Source organism: Lithobates pipiens, unplaced genomic scaffold (assembly GCF_037356315.1).
Source record: "Lithobates pipiens isolate NorthernLeopardFrog02 unplaced genomic scaffold, aLitPip1_a1.2 Scaffold_30, whole genome shotgun sequence".
Classification (NCBI taxonomy): Eukaryota; Metazoa; Chordata; class Amphibia; order Anura; family Ranidae; genus Lithobates; species Lithobates pipiens.
Genome location: NW_027507791.1, coordinates 29793069 through 29813906, shown reverse-complemented (window position 1 = coordinate 29813906; position 20838 = coordinate 29793069). Strand labels below are relative to the sequence as shown.

Genomic DNA, 20838 nt, shown 5'->3' with positions numbered 1-20838 from the left:
CTCATCACTGTGACCTCTGACCTCACCCCCAGACTCATCACTGTGACCTCTGACCCCACCCCCAGACTCATCACTCTGAACACACCCCCAGACTCATCACTCTGACCACACCCCCAGACTCATCACTCTGAACACAGCCCCAGACTCATCACTCTGACCACACCCCCAGACTCATCACTCTGACCACACCCCCAGACTCATCACTCTGACCTCACCCCCAGATTTATCACTCTGATCCCATCCCAGACACCACTGTGACCTCTGACCCCGGACTGTGACCTCTGACCCCGGACTCAGGACTGTGGGGGTCACGCTAATCCTCTGATCACACGGATGATCGGGGGAAGTATTGAAGTCGGAGGATCAGCATCACAGCAACCAGGACCCCTCCTCCCACCGTGACCCCTGAGTCACCCCTGACCTGTGGGGATGTTGGGCTCAAGAGCTTGCAATCTAAAATCCCCGCCGCTCTGGGAGGAGCTATAAAGGGCATGCTGGGACTTGTAGTTCTCCCCGTAGAGATAATAGTACATTGTATACATTATATTATTATTATCTGGCTCTCAGACAACGCTGGCACTTGTAAACCCCGCCCTTGATTCCCCTGATTGGTGTTTTGGTGATTGGGTGTGTTCCCTTTAAGAGAGAGGCGTGGCCTCCATACTCCACTGCCCGCCAACCACCCTTGAATGTTGTGACACGGCGCAGCCGCCCCTGTTTGGCGCCCTCAGCGCTCCGACCAATCACTATTCAGTTACTAGGCAGAGGTCGGACGTTTAGCCAATGAGGGCACAGGAATATTGTGTTTCCGGGGAAGAGCGATTCTGGAAACCAATCAGAAATCCAGCAATTGTAAGGGGTGGTGGCGGCGGCGGCCAATCAGAACAGCGGAGAGTGCGGAGGCTCCGGAGCGGCGGTAGGTGATTCCCGGGAATGGCGCCACTGGCCGGGGGGTCACTGGGAGAGCAGAGCGGCCCCTCCACGCCCCCTTGTGGGAGGGGCTTCCCGAGAGGCACCAAACTACGCCCACTCATGGGCTGACAGCGGGCTTAGGGTCACAAATCACCTCAGAGAGGAGCCGGGTGATGTGTGAGGAGAGAACACCCGGCAGACACCTCCATGGGGTCACCTGACACTTCTCTGGGGTCACCAGACACGGGGCGTCTCCATGTGGGGGGTCCCCAGACACGGGGCTTCTCCATGTGCGGGGTCACCAGACACGGAGCGTCTCCATGTGCGGGGTCCCCAGACACGGGGCGTCTCCATGTGCGGGGTCACCAGACACGGGGCGTCTCCATGTGCGGGGTCACCAGACACGGGGCGTCTCCATGTGTGGGGTCCCCAGACACGGGGCTTCTCCATGTGCGGGGTCACCAGACACGGGGCGTCTCCATGTGCGGGGTCACCAGACACGGGGCGTCTCCATGTGCGGGGTCACCAGACACGGGGCGTCTCCATGTGCGGGGTCACCAGACACACGGGGCGTCTCCATGTGCGGGGTCACCAGACACGGGGAGTCTCCATGTGCGGGGTCACCAGACACGGGGCGTCTCCATGTGCGGGGTCCCCAGACATGGGGCGTCCCCATGTGCGGGGTCACCAGACACGGGGCGTCTCCATGTGCGGGGTCCCCAGACACGGGGCGTCTCCATGTGCGGGGTCACCAGACACGGGGCGTCTCCATGTGCGGGGTCACCAGACACGGGGCGTCTCCATGTGCGGGGTCACCAGACACACGGGGCGTCTCCATGTGCGGGGTCACCAGACACGGGGAGTCTCCATGTGCGGGGTCACCAGACACGGGGCGTCTCCATGTGCGGGGTCCCCAGACATGGGGCGTCCCCATGTGCGGGGTCACCAGACACGGGGCGTCTCCATGTGCGGGGTCCCCAGACACGGGGCGTCTCCATGTGCGGGGTCACCAGACACGGGGCGTCTCCATGTGCGGGGTCCCCAGACACGGGACGTCTCCATGTGCGGGGTCACCAGACACGGGGCGTCTCCATGTGCGGGGTCCCCAGACACGGGACGTCTCCATGTGCGGGGTCACCAGACACGGGGCGTCTCCATGTGCGGGGTCACCAGACACACGGGGCGTCTCCATGTGCGGGGTCCCCAGACACACGGGGCGTCTCCATGTGCGGGGTCCCCAGACACGGGGCGTCTCCATGTGCGGGGTCACCAGACACGGGGCGTCTCCATGTGCGGGGTCACCAGACACGGGGCTTCTCCATGTGCGGGGTCACCAGACACGTGGGGCGTCTCCATGTGCGGGGTCACCAGACACGTGGGGCGTCTCCATGTGCGGGGTCACGAGACACGGGGCGTCTCCATGTGCGGGGTCACCAGACACGTGGGGCGTCTCCATGTGCGGGGTCACCAGACACGTGGGGCGTCTCCATGTGCGGGGTCACCTGACACTTCTCTGGCGTCACCAGACACGTGGGGCGTCTCCATGTGCGGGGTCACCAGACACGTGGGGCGTCTCCATGTGCGGGGTCACCAGACACGTGGGGCGTCTCCATGTGCGGGGTCACCAGACACGTGGGGCGTCTCCATGTGCGGGGTCACCAGACACGTGGGGCGTCTCCATGTGCGGGGTCACCAGACACGTGGGGCGTCTCCATGTGCGGGGTCACCAGACACGTGGGGCGTCTCCATGTGCGGGGTCACCAGACACGGGGCGTCTCCATGTGCGGGGTCACCAGACACGTGGGGCGTCTCCATGTGCGGGGTCACCAGACACGTGGGGCGTCTCCATGTGCGGGGTCACCAGACACGTGGGGCGTCTCCATGTGCGGGGTCACCAGACACGTGGGGCGTCTCCATGTGCGGGGTCACCAGACACGTGGGGCGTCTCCATGTGCGGGGTCACCAGACACGTGGGGCGTCTCCATGTGCGGGGTCACCAGACACGTGGGGCGTCTCCATGTGCGGGGTCACCAGACACGTGGGGCGTCTCCATGTGCGGGGTCACCAGACACGTGGGGCGTCTCCATGTGCGGGGTCACCAGACACGTGGGGCGTCTCCATGTGCGGGGTCACCAGACACGTGGGGCGTCTCCATGTGCGGGGTCACCAGACACGTGGGGCGTCTCCATGTGCGGGGTCACCAGACACGTGGGGCGTCTCCATGTGCGGGGTCACCAGACACGTGGGGCGTCTCCATGTGCGGGGTCACCAGACACGTGGGGCGTCTCCATGTGCGGGGTCACCAGACACGTGGGGCGTCTCCATGTGCGGGGTCACCAGACACGTGGGGCGTCTCCATGTGCGGGGTCACCAGACACGTGGGGCGTCTCCATGTGCGGGGTCACCAGACACGTGGGGCGTCTCCATGTGCGGGGTCCCCAGACACGTGGGGCGTCTCCATGTGCGGGGTCACCAGACACGGGGCGTCTCCATGTGCGGGGTCACCAGACACGTGGGGCGTCTCCATGTGCGGGGTCACCAGACACGTGGGGCGTCTCCATGTGCGGGGTCACCAGACACGGGGCGTCTCCATGTGCGGGGTCACCAGACACGTGGGGCGTCTCCATGTGCGGGGTCACCAGACACGTGGGGCGTCTCCATGTGCGGGGTCACCAGACACGTGGGGCGTCTCCATGTGCGGGGTCACCAGACACGTGGGGCGTCTCCATGTGCGGGGTCACCAGACACGTGGGGCGTCTCCATGTGCGGGGTCACCAGACACGTGGGGCGTCTCCATGTGCGGGGTCACCAGACACGTGGGGCGTCTCCATGTGCGGGGTCACCAGACACGTGGGGCGTCTCCATGTGCGGGGTCACCAGACACGTGGGGCGTCTCCATGTGCGGGGTCACCAGACACGTGGGGCGTCTCCATGTGCGGGGTCACCAGACACGTGGGGCGTCTCCATGTGCGGGGTCACCAGACACGTGGGGCGTCTCCATGTGCGGGGTCACCAGACACGTGGGGCGTCTCCATGTGCGGGGTCACCAGACACGTGGGGCGTCTCCATGTGCGGGGTCCCCAGACACGTGGGGCGTCTCCATGTGCGGGGTCACCAGACACGGGGCGTCTCCATGTGCGGGGTCACCAGACACGTGGGGCGTCTCCATGTGCGGGGTCACCAGACACGTGGGGCGTCTCCATGTGCGGGGTCACCAGACACGGGGCGTCTCCATGTGCGGGGTCACCAGACACGTGGGGCGTCTCCATGTGCGGGGTCACCAGACACGTGGGGCGTCTCCATGTGCGGGGTCACCAGACACGTGGGGCGTCTCCATGTGCGGGGTCACCAGACACGTGGGGCGTCTCCATGTGCGGGGTCACCAGACACGTGGGGCGTCTCCATGTGCGGGGTCACCAGACACGTGGGGCGTCTCCATGTGCGGGGTCACCAGACACGTGGGGCGTCTCCATGTGCGGGGTCACCAGACACGTGGGGCGTCTCCATGTGCGGGGTCACCAGACACGTGGGGCGTCTCCATGTGCGGGGTCACCAGACACGTGGGGCGTCTCCATGTGCGGGGTCACCAGACACGTGGGGCGTCTCCATGTGCGGGGTCACCAGACACGTGGGGCGTCTCCATGTGCGGGGTCACCAGACACGTGGGGCGTCTCCATGTGCGGGGTCACCAGACACGTGGGGCGTCTCCATGTGCGGGGTCACCAGACACGTGGGGCGTCTCCATGTGCGGGGTCACCAGACACGTGGGGCGTCTCCATGTGCGGGGTCCCCAGACACGTGGGGCGTCTCCATGTGCGGGGTCCCCAGACACACGGGGCGTCTCCATGTGCGGGGTCACCAGACACACGGGGCGTCTCCATGTGCGGGGTCCCCAGACACACGGGGCGTCTCCATGTGCGGGGTCCCCAGACACACGGGGCGTCTCCATGTGCGGGGTCACCAGACACACGGGGCGTCTCCATGTGCGGGGTCCCCAGACACACGGGGCGTCTCCATGTGCGGGGTCCCCAGACACACGGGGCGTCTCCATGTGCGGGGTCCCCAGACACACGGGGCGTCTCCATGTGCGAGGTCCCCAGACACACGGGGCGTCTCCATGTGCGGGGTCCCCAGACACACGGGGCGTCTCCATGTGCGAGGTCCCCAGACACACGGGGCGTCTCCATGTGCGGGGTCCCCAGACACACGGGGCGTCTCCATGTGCGGGGTCACCAGACACGGGGCGTCTCCATGTGCGGGGTCCCCAGACACACGGGGCGTCTCCATGTGCGGGGTCCCCAGACACACGGGGCGTCTCCATGTGTGGGGTCCCCAGACACACGGGGCGTCTCCATGTGCGGGGTCCCCAGACACACGGGGCGTCTCCATGTGCGGGGTCCCCAGACACACGGGGCGTCTCCATGTGCGGGGTCCCCAGACACACGGGGCGTCTCCATGTGCGGGGTCCCCAGACACGGGGCGTCTCCATGTGCGGGGTCACCAGACACGGGGCGTCTCCATGTGCGGGGTCACCAGACACGGGGCGTGTCCATGTGCGGGGTCACCAGACACGGGGCGTCTCCATGTGCGGGGTCACCAGACACGTGGGGCGTCTCCATGTGCGGGGTCACGAGACACGGGGCGTCTCCATGTGCGGGGTCCCCAGACACGGGGCGTCTCCATGTGCGGGGTCCCCAGATGTGGGGGTCCTCATGTGTGAGGTCCGCCCATCTTGGTTTAGGGGTGTGAGGGGGCGGAGTCTGAACACTAGAAATGACTTCTAATGTCCTGCAGGGTCATAGGGGAGGGGCTGTGATGTGGGAAGGGGAGGGGCTGTGATGTGGGAAGGGGAGGGGCTGTGATGTGGGAAGGGGAGGGGCTGTGATGTGGGAAGGGGAGGGGCTGTGATTTGGGGAAGGGGAGGGGCTGTGATGTGGGAAGGGGAGGAGCTGTGAGGGGAGGGGCAGTGATTTGGGGGAAGGGGAGGGGCTGTGATGTGGGAAGGGGAGGGGCAGTGATTTGGGGGAAGGGGAGGAGCTGTGAGGGGAGGGGCAGTGATTTGGGGGAAGGGGAGGGGCAGTGATTTGGGGGAAGGGGAGGGGCTGTGATGGGAGGGGAGAAGCTGAAATGTGGGGGAGTGGGAAGGGGAGGTGCAGTGAGGGGGACTGACTGTGATGTGGGAAGGGGAGGGGCTGTTATGTGGAGGATGAATAGACAATAGTGAGGGGGAGGAGTTTATAGAAGCTGATTATGGTTAATAAAGGGATGTGTGTGGTGTGTTTTTTTTTTTTTTCTCAAACTTTATTTATAAAAGTAGATGAGGACACCCTCCACCTTCTCTGTAGTGTGTGATGAGCGCGGTGTCGGCTCCCCTATCATAGGACAGGCAGAGGTGTCACTGACTGCAGAGCTCCACCAATGGCAGATCAGGGGAGGGTCCTCCCCATTAGCACAGTGCCATAGACCGGTGCCTCTTCTGCCTGGTCCTGGCACTGACCGGAACAATTTCGTGAGGGGAATGGGGGGGGGTAATAAGGGGGAAGATGAGAAGCACAATAATATGGGGGAGGGTGATAAGGGCAGCAGAGGGTGTACTGAGCGCGCTCTGTAGGGCGGTCAGCGGATTGACTGTGGTGTCCCCGGCAGGTCCGGCACGCGGGAGGGGATGGCAGAGGACGCGCTCTATGAAAAGATCTTGAAGAAAGGCGGACTGACGGGAGAATCGCAGGAGGAGACCGAACCCATCGACCTTCTGCAGAAACTGCGCAGCCGCATCACGTGAGACTCCTCCCCCCCCCACCCTGTGTACTGCCTGACCCCTCCCCTCTCCCCGCCCCTCTGTACTGGGAGCAGCACTGGGCCAATGAGCTTACAGTCTTACCACATGATAGAGTCTGTCTGTCATGTGGGTGGAGCCTGACCCAGGAGCTTGCACTCAGTGCCGGTATGGGGAATGTATTTGTTGTGTAGTAATAATAGGGGGTGGGGGAGGGGTGAACGCTCTCTGATCTCTGATTTGGTTTTTGTTTTCTATCAACAGGAAAGCCGTGCAAACAAAAGTGGACGGTATACTGGTACAGAACCTTGTGTGACCTCTGACCCCGAACCCCTGACTGTTCATGACCCCGAACCCCTGACTGTATTCATGACCCCTGACCCCAAACACCTGACTGTGTTCATGACCCCTGACTGTGTTCATGACCCCTGACCCCGAACCCCTGACTGTTCATGACCCCTGACCCCGAACCCCTGACTGTTCATGACCCCAAACCCCTGACTGTATTCATGACCCCTGACCCCGAACCCCTGACTGTGTTCATGACCCCGAACCCCTGACTGTGTTCATGACCCCGAACCCCTGACTGTGTTCATGACCCCTGACCCCGAACCCCTGACTGTTCATGACCCCGAATCCCTGACTGTGTTCATGACCCCTGACCCTGAACCCCTGACTGTATTTATGACCCCTGACCCCCTGACTGTATTCATGACCCCTGACCCTGAACCCCTGACTGTATTCATGACCCCTGAACCCCAAAACCTGACTGTATTCATGACCTCTGGCTGTGTGACCTATGACCCTGGACCGACTGTATTTATGACCCCTGACCCCCCAAAACCTGACTAGTCATGACCCCTGACCCCCCAAAACCTGACTGTATTCCTGACCCCGAACCCCTGACTGCATTTATGACCCCCTGACTGTATTCATGATGCCTGACCCTGAACCCCTGACCCCCAAAACCTGACTGTAGTCATGACTACCCCAAAACCTGACTGTATTCATGACCCCTGACCCTAAACCCCTGGTTATGCTAACTCTAGCCTTATACCCTATTCATGACCTTTGACCCTAAACTCTGGCTGTGTGACCTCTGACCCTGACCCCCCCGGATGTGTGGCTTCAGAATCCTGACTGTATGGGTGACCTCTGATCCTTATTCCTGGCTGTGTGACATTTGACCCCCCGACCTCAATCCCTCGCTGTATGTGTGACCTCTTACCCTGAAATTGCACCTGTATATCTGACCCTCCTATACCTGTTTTGTGACCCCCCCCCCCCAAACTCTCCCTGTATGTCCTATTCCCCCCTCCCCCCCTTTACCTGTCCTCCCTCTGACCCTCTCGGTGTCACCCTGCAGGTGGATGTCCAGAAGTTGTCGGACTATGACAAGCTGTACCTGTACCTCCAGCTGCCACCCGGCCCCAGCGGCCCCGACAAAAGGTATCGTCGCCCCCCCCCCCTGAGAACACCCCAACCCCTTTCTTCAAGTCTGACTCTGGTGGAGGGGGGAGGGGGGTCACTGGAAGCCCTGACACCCGCTGCCCCAATGGTGACATGACATGCGGTGCCCCAGCTCCTGAGTCTGCATAGCGGTATCAGATAAGAGTCCTGTGAGGGCCTGACCTCGGAGTGTGAAGAGGAGGGATGTACATGACGATTGGCCATCCTTGGGGGGGGGGGGGGGGGGCAGGACTATTCTTATGGGCTGTGCCAGTGATCACTAATACCCCCCCCCCCCCCGCCATGTATGTTGGGTAATAATTGTCTCCTCCCTCTCCCCTCCTCCTCCTCTGTACAGCCTGGATGTAGGATGTGTGACCACGGCGGAGCACATGCACGCCTGTACGTGGATCCGGAACCACCTGGAGGAGCACACCGACACCTGCCTGCCCAAACAGGATGTCTACGACGCCTATAAGTGAGTGTGGGGGCGGGGTCGCAGGTCCCCGAGACCGAGGGGGGGGGGTCTAACCAATCGTGTCTCATGAGCGCCATCTTTGTGTCTCTCTCTCTCTCTCTTTACACAGGCGATACTGCGACAACCTCTGCGGGCGGCCGCTCAGCGTGGCCAACTTCGGGAAGATCATCCGGGAGATCTTCCCCAATATAAAGGCGAGGAGGCTGGGAGGGCGCGGCCAGTCCAAATATCCTTCTGTGTGTGTGTGTGTGTGGGAGACCCAAGAAGAGACCCGGAACTGAGGTCTGGGGGCACCGAGGATGGGGGGGGGGGACATTGAGGGGGACACACCGCTGACTTCCTGCCGGTATTCCCCAGGGATTGGTGTATCCTGGGCCAGCATGGGACGGTACTCCCCGGCATGCCGAAGAGGGAGCAAGGCTGACCGCACTGCTGGCAGGGGATGCTGGGAACTGCAGTTGTGGGAGGAGCTTGGGTTCTGATTGCCAGGCCAATGAGCTGTGGGGGGGGGGATCCTTCACCTGAAGCTCATTGGCTGACCAATGTTTTATTGGAATCAAAGACAGATTATTGTAGATTCTCCTTAACCAATGAAACGTATTGCTACAGCGGCCTGCGGAGGAAGAGTATGGTGAGCATGCCGCCCCTGCCCAGCCTGGACCTGAAGATGACAGAGAGTGTAAGAATACATGTGCAAGTCTACCTCCTCATTCCTGCACCCGCCTCGCTCCTCCTTTCCTGCACCCGCCTCGCTCCTCCTTTCCTGCACCCGCCTCGCTCCTCCTTTCCTGCACCCGCCTCGCCCCCTCCTTTCCTGCACCCGCCTCGCCCCATCTTTCCTGCACCCGCCTCGCCCCATCTTTCCTGCACCCGCCTCGCCCCACCTTTCCTGCACCAGCCTCGCCCATCCTGCCACCGCCTCGATCCTCCTTCCTGCACCCACCCATCTCACTGCTTCATGCTCCTCCGTTCTCCTTGCTCATGTTTCCTCCACTACCCTCGTCCTTCCATCCTCTTTGCTCCCCTCCTTTTCTTCCCCCTTCTAAATCGCTCCTCCATTCTCCTCTTTGCTCCTCTAACTTCCTTGCTTCCCTTTTCTGCCTCCTCCTCGTTCCTCCGTCCCTCTTCCTCTCCACCCCTTGCTACCCTCTTTGTATTTCCCTCCTGCGCCCTCCACGCTCTTCCAACCTACTTGTTCGTCCTTCATCTTTCCCCTCTAAGCTTGCGTCTCCATCCTCCTTGCTCTGCTGTTACACGGCCAATATCCTCCTTTGCACCCTCTTCTCACTCCTTCCTCCTTGATCCTCCTCACTCCTCTTTTTCTTTCTCCATGTGCTTCATTAATTCCTTCCTACCTTCCTATTTGCTCTGTACTTCCTCGTCCTTAATCCCCCTCCTTGCTCTTCTTCCCCAATCTCAATCTCCCTCTTTAATCTGCAAACCTCCTCCTTTCTCTTCCCCAATTCCTCCCCCTTCCTCCTTGATCCTCCTCATTCCTCTTTTCTTCTTTCTCCACCTTCCTTTCTTTTCATCCTTCATGCTCTTCCTTTTCCAAAGTCATTCTTCCTTTTCCCAAATTCCTCCTCCTTGATCTTCTTATTCCACCTTCCTCTCTCTTCATCCTCCTTGCACTTCATTCCTCCACCTTCCTACCAACTCCTTCCTCTTCTTCCTCCTTCCTATTCCCCAATCCCCCTCTATTCTTTTCCTAAATATCCTTTTCCTAAATCCTTTGTAATCCTCCTTTCCTCCTCCTTCCTCCTTGATCCTCCTCGTTCGTCTTTTTTTTCTTTCCCTTACACCTTCCTCTCTCTTCATCCTCCATGCTCCTCCTTCCTTCCTCAATCTTCCTCAGTCCTCTTCCTTCCTCAACCCTCCTTCCTCTTCCTCAACCCTCCTTCCTCTTCCTCCTTCCTCTTCCTCAACCCTCCTTCCTCTTCCTCAACCCTCCTTCCTCTTCCTCCTTCCTCTTCCTCAACCCTCCTTCCTCTTCCTCCTTCCTCTTCCTCAACCCTCCTTCCTCTTCCTCCTTCCTCTTCCTCAACCCTCCTTCCTCTTCCTCCTTCCTCTTCCTCAACCCTCCTTCCTCTTCCTCCTTCCTCTTCCTCAACCCTCCTTCCTCTTCCTCCTTCCTCTTCCTCCTTCCTCTTCCTCCTTCCTCTTCCTCAACCCTCCTTCCTCTTCCTCAACCCTCCTTCCTCTTCCTTCCTTAATCCGCCTTGCTCTTCCTTCCTCAATCCTCCTTGCTCTTCCTTCGTCTTCTCATCTCTCGCCCATCATCCATCCATCCATCTGATGATCCCCTCTCCTCCTCGTTCAGTCGGAGCTGACAGATCTGGTCCAGTCATACAATAACGACGTGATAAACGCCTCCTGCGCTCTGATCTGTAATTGGGCGGAGAAGATCCTGAAGCGATCGTTCAACAACGTGGTGGAAGTGGCCCAGTTCCTGATCCAGCAGCACATCATTAACCCCCGCAGCGCCAACGCCGAGCTTGTCCTCTCCATGGTCCTGTCAGGTGAGAAGACACGCCGGCACGCCCTCTCCTCCCTCCTCGCTCATTTCCCAGTCTTTACTCCTCTGTCTTCTTTTCCCCTTTTCTTCGGAGCAGAAAACTCTCAGAGCGGCGGACAGAAACTACAGAAGCAGCCGGCAGATGTGCCCGGGACGAAGAGGCCCCCATCCCCCGATAACAGCACGGCAGACAATAAGGTGAGCACTGTATGTGGGGGGGGGGGGGGGGTAATATACACGGCCCAAATACATAAATGTGGATTGTTTAACTTACCAAAGTATTTGTCATTTTGTTTGGACGGTCCTGTGATTTACACATCACAGCGAGGTTGGTGGCTCCACCATTTCCTGGATTTGGTTTACAGCTTCCTGTTGGGGGGGCCCTTTTGCACACTCGGCAATAAACAGACATGTGATTGGGCTATTCATTGTGGGTGGAGCCCTGATGCAGGAAGCTGCCTGGTCACCTTTTGGTGGTGTGTGTGGGCCGCAAGACTAGCTGAACACTTCTTCCTCTATCCTCCTTATCTCTTCCTCAATCTTCCTTCTTCCTCAATCCTCCGTCCTCCTTCTTCCTGCTTCCTCCTCAATCCTCATCCTTCTCTTCCTAAATTCTTGTCATCCTCTTCCTCAGTCCTTGTCGTCGTCCTCTTCCTCAATACTTGTCATCCTTGTCATCCTTGTCGTCGCCCTCTTCCTCAATCCCTGTCGTCCTCCTCTTCTTCAATCCCTGTCGTCGTCCTCCTCCTCCTCTTCCTCAATCCCTGTTGTCCTCTTCCTCAATCCCTGTTGTCCTCCTCCTCTTCCTCAATCCCTGTCGTCCTCCTCTTCCTCAATCCCTGTCGTCCTCCTCTTCCTCAATCCCTGTCGTCCTCCTCTTCCTCAATCCCTGTCGTCCTCCTCTTCCTCAATCCCTGTCGTCCTCCTCTTCCTCAATCCCTGTCGTCCTCCTCTTCCTCAATCCCTGTCGTCCTCCTCTTCCTCAATCCCTGTCGTCCTCCTCCTCCTCTTCCTCAATCCCTGTCGTCCTCCTCCTCCTCTTCCTCAATCCCTGTCGTCGTCCTCCTCCTCTTCCTCAATCCCTGTCGTCGTCCTCCTCCTCTTCCTCAATCCCTGTCGTCGTCGTCCTCCTCTTCCTTAATCCTTGTCGTCGTCATCTTCCTCAATCCTTGTCGTCGTCCTCTTCCTCAATCCTTGTCGTCGTCCTCTTCCTCAATCCTTGTCGTCGTCCTCTACCTCAATCCTTGTCGTCGTCCTTGTCGTCATCCTCTTCCTCAATCCTTGTCGTCCTCTTCCTCAATCCTTGTCGTCGTCCTCTTCCTCAATCCTTGTCGTAGTCCTCTTCTTCCTCAATCCTTGTCGACGTCCTCTTCCTCAATCCTTGTCGACGTCCTCTTCCTCAATCCTTGTCGTCCTCCTCTTCCTCAATCCTTGTCGTCCTCCTCTTCCTCAATCCTTGTCGTCCTCTTCCTCAATCCTTGTCGTCCTCTTCTTCCTCAATCCTTGTCGTCGTCCTCTTCCTCAATCCTTGTCGTCGTCCTCTTCCTCAATCCTTGTCGTCGTCCTCTTCCTCAATCCTTGTCGTCGTCCTCTTCTTCCTCAATCCTTGTCAACGTCCTCTTCCTCAATCCTTGTCGTCGTCCTCTTCCTCAATCCTTGTCGTCGTCCTCTTCCTCAATCCTTGTCGTCGTCCTCTTCCTCAATCCTTGTCGTCGTCCTCTTCCTCAATCCTTGTCGTCGTCCTCTTCTTCCTCAATCCTTGTCGACGTCCTCTTCCTCAATCCTTGTCGTCGTCCTCTTCCTCAATCCTTGTCGTCGTCCTCTTCCTCAATCCTTGTCGTCGTCCTCTTCCTCAATCCTTGTCGTCGTCCTCTTCCTCAATCCTTGTCGCCCTCCTCTTCCTCAATCCTTGTCGTCGTCCTCTTCCTCAATCCTTGTCGTCGTCCTTGTCGTCGTCCTCTACCTCAATCCTTGTCGTCGTCCTTGTCGTCGTCCTCTTCCTCAATCCTTGTCGTCCTCTTCCTCAATCCTTGTCGTCCTCTTCTTCCTCAATCCTTGTCGTCCTCCTCTTCCTCAATCCTTGTCGTCGTCCTCTTCCTCAATCCTTGTCGTCGTCCTCTTCTTCCTCAATCCTTGTCGACGTCCTCTTCCTCAATCCTTGTCGACGTCCTCTTCCTCAATCCTTGTCGTCCTCCTCTTCCTCAATCCTTGTCGTCCTCCTCTTCCTCAATCCTTGTCGTCCTCTTCTTCCTCAATCCTTGTCGTCGTCCTCTTCCTCAATCCTTGTCGTCGTCCTCTTCCTCAATCCTTGTCGTCGTCCTCTTCCTCAATCCTTGTCGTCGTCCTCTTCCTCAATCCTTGTCGTCGTCCTCTTCTTCCTCAATCCTTGTCGACGTCCTCTTCCTCAATCCTTGTCGTCGTCCTCTTCCTCAATCCTTGTCGTCGTCCTCTTCCTCAATCCTTGTCGTCGTCCTCTTCCTCAATCCTTGTCGTCGTCCTCTTCCTCAATCCTTGTCGTCGTCCTCTACCTCAATCCTTGTCGTCGTCCTTGTCGTCGTCCTCTTCCTCAATCCTTGTCGTCCTCTTCCTCAATCCTTGTCGTCCTCTTCTTCCTCAATCCTTGTCGTCCTCCTCTTCCTCAATCCTTGTCGTCGTCCTCTTCCTCAATCCTTGTCGTCGTCCTCTTCCTCAATCCTTGTCGTCGTCCTCTTCTTCCTCAATCCTTGTCGTCGTCCTCTTCCTCAATCCTTGTCGTCCTCCTCTTCCTCAATCCTTGTCGTCCTCCTCTTCCTCAATCCTTGTCGTCGTCCTCTTCCTCAATCCTTGTCGTCGTCCTCTTCCTCAATCCTTGTCGTCGTCCTCTTCCTCAATCCTTGTCGTCGTCCTCTTCCTCAATCCTTGTCGTCCTCTTCCTCAATCCTTGTCGTCCTCTTCTTCCTCAATCCTTGTCGTCGTCCTCTTCCTCAATCCTTGTCGTCGTCCTCTTCCTCAATCCTTGTCGTCGTCCTCTTCTTCCTCAATCCTTGTCGACGTCCTCTTCCTCAATCCTTGTCGTCGTCCTCTTCCTCAATCCTTGTCGTCGTCCTCTTCCTCAATCCTTGTCGTCCTCTTCTTCCTCAATCCTTGTCGTCCTCTTCTTCCTCAATCCTTGTCGTCGTCCTCTTCCTCAATCCTTGTCGTCGTCCTCTTCCCCAATCCTTGTCGTCGTCCTCTTCCTCAATCCTTGTCGTCCTCCTCTTCCTCAATCCTTGTCGTCGTCCTCTTCCTCAATCCTTGTCGCCCTCCTCTTCCTCAATCCTTGTCGTCGTCCTCTTCCTCAATCCTTGTCGTCGTCCTTGTCGTCGTCCTCTTCCTCAATCCTTGTCGTCCTCTTCCTCAATCCTTGTCGTCCTCTTCTTCCTCAATCCTTGTCGTCCTCCTCTTCCTCAATCCTTGTCGTCGTCCTCTTCCTCAATCCTTGTCGTCGTCCTCTTCTTCCTCAATCCTTGTCGACGTCCTCTTCCTCAATCCTTGTCGACGTCCTCTTCCTCAATCCTTGTCGTCCTCCTCTTCCTCAATCCTTGTCGTCCTCCTCTTCCTCAATCCTTGTCGTCCTCCTCTTCCTCAATCCTTGTCGTCCTCCTCTTCCTCAATCCTTGTCGTCCTCCTCTTCCTCAATCCTTGTCGTCCTCCTCTTCCTCAATCCTTGTCGTCGTCCTCTTCCTCAATCCTTGTCGTCCTCCTCTTCCTCAATCCTTGTCGTCGTCCTCTTCCTCAATCCTTGTCGTCCTCCTCTTCCTCAATCCTTGTCGTCCTCTTCTTCCTCAATCCTTGTCGTCCTCCTCTTCCTCAATCCTTGTCGTCGTCCTCTTCCTCAATCCTTGTCGTCGTCCTCTTCCTCAATCCTTGTCGTCCTCCTCTTCCTCAATCCTTGTCGTCCTCCTCTTCCTCAATCCTTGTCGTCCTCCTCTTCCTCAATCCTTGTCGTCGTCCTCTTCCTCAATCCTTGTCGTCGTCCTCTTCCTCAATCCTTGTCGTCCTCCTCTTCCTCAATCCTTGTCGTCCTCCTCTTCCTCAATCCTTGTCGTCCTCCTCTTCCTCAATCCTTGTCGTCGTCCGCTACCTCATCTTCCTCCTCCTCTTCCTCAATCCTTGTAATCCTCAATCCTTGTCGTCATCGCTCCCCTCAATCCTTGTCATCCTTCTCTTCCCCTTAATCAATTCTCATCCTCCTCTTCCTCCTCCTTCCTCGGTCCTCCTCGTCGTTTCTTTTTCATCCTCCTCCTTCCTCACTCCAGAATCTTCTTGTTAAGGAACTATAGTAAACTCAACCCTCGCTTCTTTTATTTTTAGAACAAGAAGTCGCCCCCCAATACGCACCCGGTCAGCCCTCCGCAGGTGAAGAAGCGCCCCCCCGAGCCGCAGAAGGCAGCAAGCAGCCCCCGGGTGGATGCCTTGGTCGCCAAGCTTCCGGTCCTCCGGCCCCGCCTCCCCACAGAAGAAAAGTACATCAGTTCCAGCCCGCCAGTCCGATTACCTCCTCCCGTCTTGGCCTCCAATATCATCTCCGGGCACTTGAAGGTGTCCCCTTTGCCGTTCCCGGGAGTGCCCCTGACGGTCGCGGCGGGGGTGAACGGGACGGGGTTGGTCTCTCAGCCGGGGGCCCAGCCCGTCATCAGTATGATCCTTCCCGACATGGTCAACTTGGAGCCGCACGCCCTTCCAAAAACCAACCAGAACGGCATCAAAGAGCTGGCGGGCGGCTCGGGTGTCGAGAACAAAGTGGCCAAACGGCTCGTGGCCTCCACAGAGGAGGGACAGTCGAAAAGAAAGCGGGGTCGCCCTCGGAAGGTGGACACTCAACCTAATCCCGGGAGAGGGCCATCAACGTCTACAGCACAGCTGGGGAGGATGGCGGCCGAAAACCCCGGCACGACGCAAACTAGAGACAATGCCCAGGACCTTGTCGGCTCCTCGGCCCCGCCGGCCACCGTCGCACAAGGAGACGACACCGCGGTGCCGCTGGTGACCGGAGAAGGGATCCCGCAAAGTCAGCTGGAGACGCCAGAGGTGCCGCAGCTCACGTCGCTTTCGCCCGGCCAGGCCGAGGCAACCCAGTTCACCCCCGAGGCCAGGAGGGCGGAAGTCGTGCCGAACCAGGTCAGCGTCATCCAAGATGGCCGACAGAGCCTGGTTCAGTGGACCGTACGGACTGTAGAGCAGAGGAGTAGCAGAGAGGAAGAGTTTGCACCGGAAGAATTGGAATGGGAAAGGATCCAAGTGGAATGAAGGACTCCCCCTCGCATGTATCTCTGAGCAGGAACAGTTCTGCCCTTCCCCCTCCCCCCAACCCCCCCCCCCCCCAACCACCACCACCCCCTGGCCAACCCGGGAGGACCCTGCGTCCAGGAAGGGACACAGACGTCTACCAATCCGCCAGGGGATTGGACGCAGGAAAAGAGCCATAGCCCCGCCCCCTCCCTGTTTATGACATATTGATAGGTTTTCAGATGACATCATCACATTTCTACCAGTGGAGCGTAATGGACTCGGTGACTCTCCCAGCGTACGCCCCCCCCCGCCCCCCCCATTGTTTGTATCATATGTCAGCCCTTCACACTTCGATAAAAGGAACATTTCTTACAAAGCAGATGTGGGTGGAGTCTTTCTTGTGGGAAATGGCCGAGAGCCATCAGATTATTATTGCTCTCTGTGTCCTCTTTTATTGTGCCGGTGTCACCGGGACAGGAAGTGAAGTGAGATCTCCCCCCAATGGCCACATAGACAGCAGTAATAATAAACCGGACAGAGGTTCTCACACTTGCGCTATCCAAAGACTTAAGAAAAGGGGTGGGGCTCCAGCATGGGATAGTGTGGTGAGGAGGGGTCCCCCAGGACAGAGGGGTGCAGTGAGGACAGTATGGGGTCCCCCAGGACAGAAGGGTGCAGTGAGGACAGTATGGGGGCCCCCAGGAAAGAAGGGTGCAGTGAGAGGACAGTATGGGGTCCCCAGGACAGAAGGGTGCAGTGAGCACAGTATGGAGTCCCCCAGGACAGAGGGGGTGCAGTGAGGACAGTATGGGGTCCCCCAGGACAGAAGGGTGCAGTGAGGACAGTATGGGGTCCCCCAGGACAGAGGGGGTGCAGTGAGGACAGTATGGAGTCCCCCAGGACAGAGTGGGTGCAGTGAGGACAGTATGGGGGCCCTCCAGGACAGAGGGGAGCAGTGAGGACAGTATGGGGTCCTTCAGGACAGAAGGGTGCAGTGAGGACAGTATGGAGTCCCCCAGGACAGAAGGGTGCAGTGAGAGGACAGTATGGGGTCCCCAGGACAGAAGGGTGCAGTGAGGACAGTATGGGGTCCCCCAGGACAGAGGGGTGCAGTGAGCACAGTATGGAGTCCCCCAGGACAGAAGGGTGCAGTGAGCACAGTATGGGGTCCCCAGGACAGAGGGGTGCAGTGAGGACAGTATGGGGTCCCCCAGGACAGAGGGGTGCAGTGAGGACAGTATGGGGTCCCCCAGGGCAGAGGGGTGCAGTGAGGACAGTATGGGGTCCCCCAGGGCAGAGGGGTGCAGTGAGCACAGTATGGGGTCCCCCAGGACAGAGGAGTGCAGTGAGGACAGTATGGGGTCCCCCAGGACAGAAGGGTGCAGTGAGAGGACAGTATGGGGTCCCCCAGGACAGAGGGGTGCAGTGAGGACAGTATGGGGTCCCCCAGGACAGAGGGGTGCAGTGAGAACAGTATGGGGGCCCTCCGGGACAGAGGGGTGCAGTGAGGACAGTATGGGGTCCCCCAGGACAGAGGGGTGCAGTGAGCACAGTATGGGGGCCCTCCGGGACAGAGGGGTGCAGTGAGGACAGTATGGGGGAGTCTCTAGACTGAAGCTCTGTCACATTACGCAGGGAGCAGTCACCACGCCCACTCACCATTGCTGGGAGGAGTTAGTGCTGTGGGTGGTCCTGGATGTCTGACACTCCCGGAAGTGTCGATTTTTCAGGGAGATAACTGGCAGTCATGTGACACCAGTCCAGAGGTGACAACAGGGTCTCTTTAAGGCTCATTTTTTCCAATCCAAGCTTCATATCTCCAAGGTGGGCGGGCAGGGTGACCAAAGGATGAAAGGGGTGAGAACCCCTGTCGGGTTTTACTGTCTGTGTCCCCATTGGTTAGATACCCCCCCCCCCTCACTTCCTGTGTGCTCACTGGGACAGGAAGAGAGTAGAATCCCCCAACATGGGATCAAACCTGAGTTTGGTTTCTGCTGCCCTCTGCGTCCTGCATGGGAAATGCGAGGGGCTCGCCTCCCCCATATAGCAAGTTTCTAATTATACCTGATGGGGGGGACATTATATGGGGGTGCACTCTATGGGAGGGGACATTATATGGGGTGCACTGTGTGGAAGGACATATGGGGGTGCATTATATGGGGGTGTGCTGTATGGAGGGGACATTATATGGGGGTGCACTGTATGGAGGGGACATTATATGGGGGTGCACTGTATGGAGGGGACATTATATGGGGGTGCGCTGTATGGAGGGGACATTATATGGGGGTGCGCTGTATGGAGGGGACATTATATGGGGTGCACTGTATGGAGGGGACATTATATGGGGGTGCACTGTATGGAGGGGACATTATATGGAGGGGACATTATATGGGGGTGCGCTCTATGGGAGAACATTATATGGGGGTGCACTGTATGCAGGGGACATTATATGGGGTGCACTGTATGGAAGGACATATCGGGGTGCGCTGTATGGAGGGGGCATTATATGGAGGTGCGCTGTATGGAGGGGACATTATATGGGGGTGCGCTGTATGGAGGGGGCATTATATGGGGGTGCGCTGTATGGAGGGGGCATTATATGGGGGTGCGCTGTATGGAGGGGCATTATATGGGGGTGCGCTGTATGGCGGGGACATTATATGGGGATGCGCTGTATGGAGGGGACATTATATGGGGGTGTGCTGTATGGAGGGGGCATTATATGGGGGTGCGCTGTATGGAGGGGACATTATATGGGGGTGCGCTGTATGGGGGGACATTATATGGGGGTGCGCTGTATGGAGGGGGCATTATATGGGGGTGTGCTGTATGGAGGGGACATTATATGGGGGTGCGCTGTATGGGGGGACATTATATGGGGGTGCGCTGTATGGAGGGGGCATTATATGGGGGTGCGCTGTATGGGAGGACATTATATGGGGGTGCACTGTATGGAGGGGGCATTATATGGGGGTGCGCTGTATGGGGGGACATTTATATGGGGTGCATTATATGGGGGTGCGCTGTATGGAGGGGACATTATATGGGGGTGCGCTGTATGGGGGGACATTTATATGGGGTGCATTATATGGGGGTGCGCTGTATGGAGGGGGCATTATATGGGGGTGCGCTGTATGGAGGGGACATTATATGGGGGTGCGCTGTATGGAGGGGGCATTATATGGGGGTGCGCTGTATGGAGGGGGCATTATATGGGGGTGCGCTGTATGGGGGGACATTATATGGGGTGCATTATATGGGGGTGCGCTGTATGGAGGGGGCATTATATGGGGGTGCACTGTATGGAGGGGGCATTATATGGGGGTGCGCTGTATGGAGGGGACATTATATGGGGGTGTGCTGTATGGGAGGACATTTATATGGGGTGCATTATATGGGGGTGCGCTGTATGGAGGGGACATTATATGGGGGTGCGCTGTATGGCTGGGACATTATATGGGGGTGCGCTGTATGGAGGGGACATTATATGGGGGTGCGCTGTATGGAGGGGGCATTATATGGGGGTGCGCTGTATGGAGGGGGCATTAAGGAGGTGCGCTTTATGAAGGGGACATTATATGGGGGTGCGCTGTATGGGAGGACATTATATGGGGGTGCGCTGTATGGAGGGGACATTATATGGGGGTGCGCTGTATGGGGGGACATTTATATGGGGTGCATTATATGGAGGGGACATTATATGGGGGTGCGCTGTATGGAGGGGACATTATATGGGGGTGCGCTGTATGGGGAGACATTTATATGGGGTGCATTATATGGAGGGGACATTATATGGGGGTGCGCTGTATGGGAGGACATTATATGGGGGTGCGCTGTATGGAGGGGGCATTATATGGGGGTGCGCTGTATGGAGGGGGCATTATATGGGGGTGCACTGTATGGGGGGACATTTATATGGGGTGCATTATATGGAGGGGACATTATATGGGGGTGCGCTGTATGGAGGGGGCATTATATGGAGGTGCGCTGTATGGGGGGGACATTATATGGAGGTGCGCTGTATGGGGGGGACATTATATGGAGGTGCGCTGTATGGGGGGGACATTATATGGGGGTGCGCTGTATGGGGGGACATTATATGGGGGTGCGCTGTATGGAGCGGACATTATATGGGGGTGCGCTGTATGGCGGGGACATTATATGGGGGTACGCTGTATGGAGGGGGCATTATATGGGGGTGCACTGTATGGAGGGGGCATTATATGGGGGTGCACTGTATGGAGGGGACATTATATGGGGGTGCACTGTATGGAGGGGACATTATATGGGGGTGCACTGTATGGCTGGGACATTATATGGGGGTGCACTGTATGGCTGGGACATTATATGGGGGTGCGCTGTATGGAGGGGGCATTATATGGGGGTGCACTGTATGGAGGGGACATTATATGGGGGTGCGCTGTATGGAGGGGACATTATATGGGGGTGCGCTGTATG

General features: G+C 58.0%; 1 protein-coding gene across 3 annotated transcripts; it reads left to right on the top strand.

Moving 5' to 3' along the window:
• The first annotated feature begins 771 nt into the window (after positions 1-771).
• Positions 772-16759, top strand: RFX5 (regulatory factor X5). Of its 3 annotated transcripts, none has more exons than XM_077463873.1 (10): positions 772-916; positions 6559-6690; positions 6953-6986; positions 8055-8137; positions 8496-8615; positions 8725-8841; positions 9213-9294; positions 10936-11134; positions 11228-11328; positions 15463-16759. In XM_077463873.1, exons 2-10 carry the CDS (start codon positions 6578-6580, stop codon positions 16396-16398), a joined length of 1785 nt encoding a protein of 594 aa, XP_077319999.1. In that variant the 5' UTR covers positions 772-916; positions 6559-6577; the 3' UTR covers positions 16399-16759. The 3 variants fall into 3 exon arrangements, with proteins under 3 accessions (XP_077319999.1, XP_077320000.1, XP_077320001.1); XM_077463874.1 differs by lacking the exon at positions 772-916 and adding an exon at positions 923-1089; XM_077463875.1 differs by lacking the exon at positions 772-916.
• The last annotated feature ends 4079 nt before the right edge of the window (positions 16760-20838 follow it).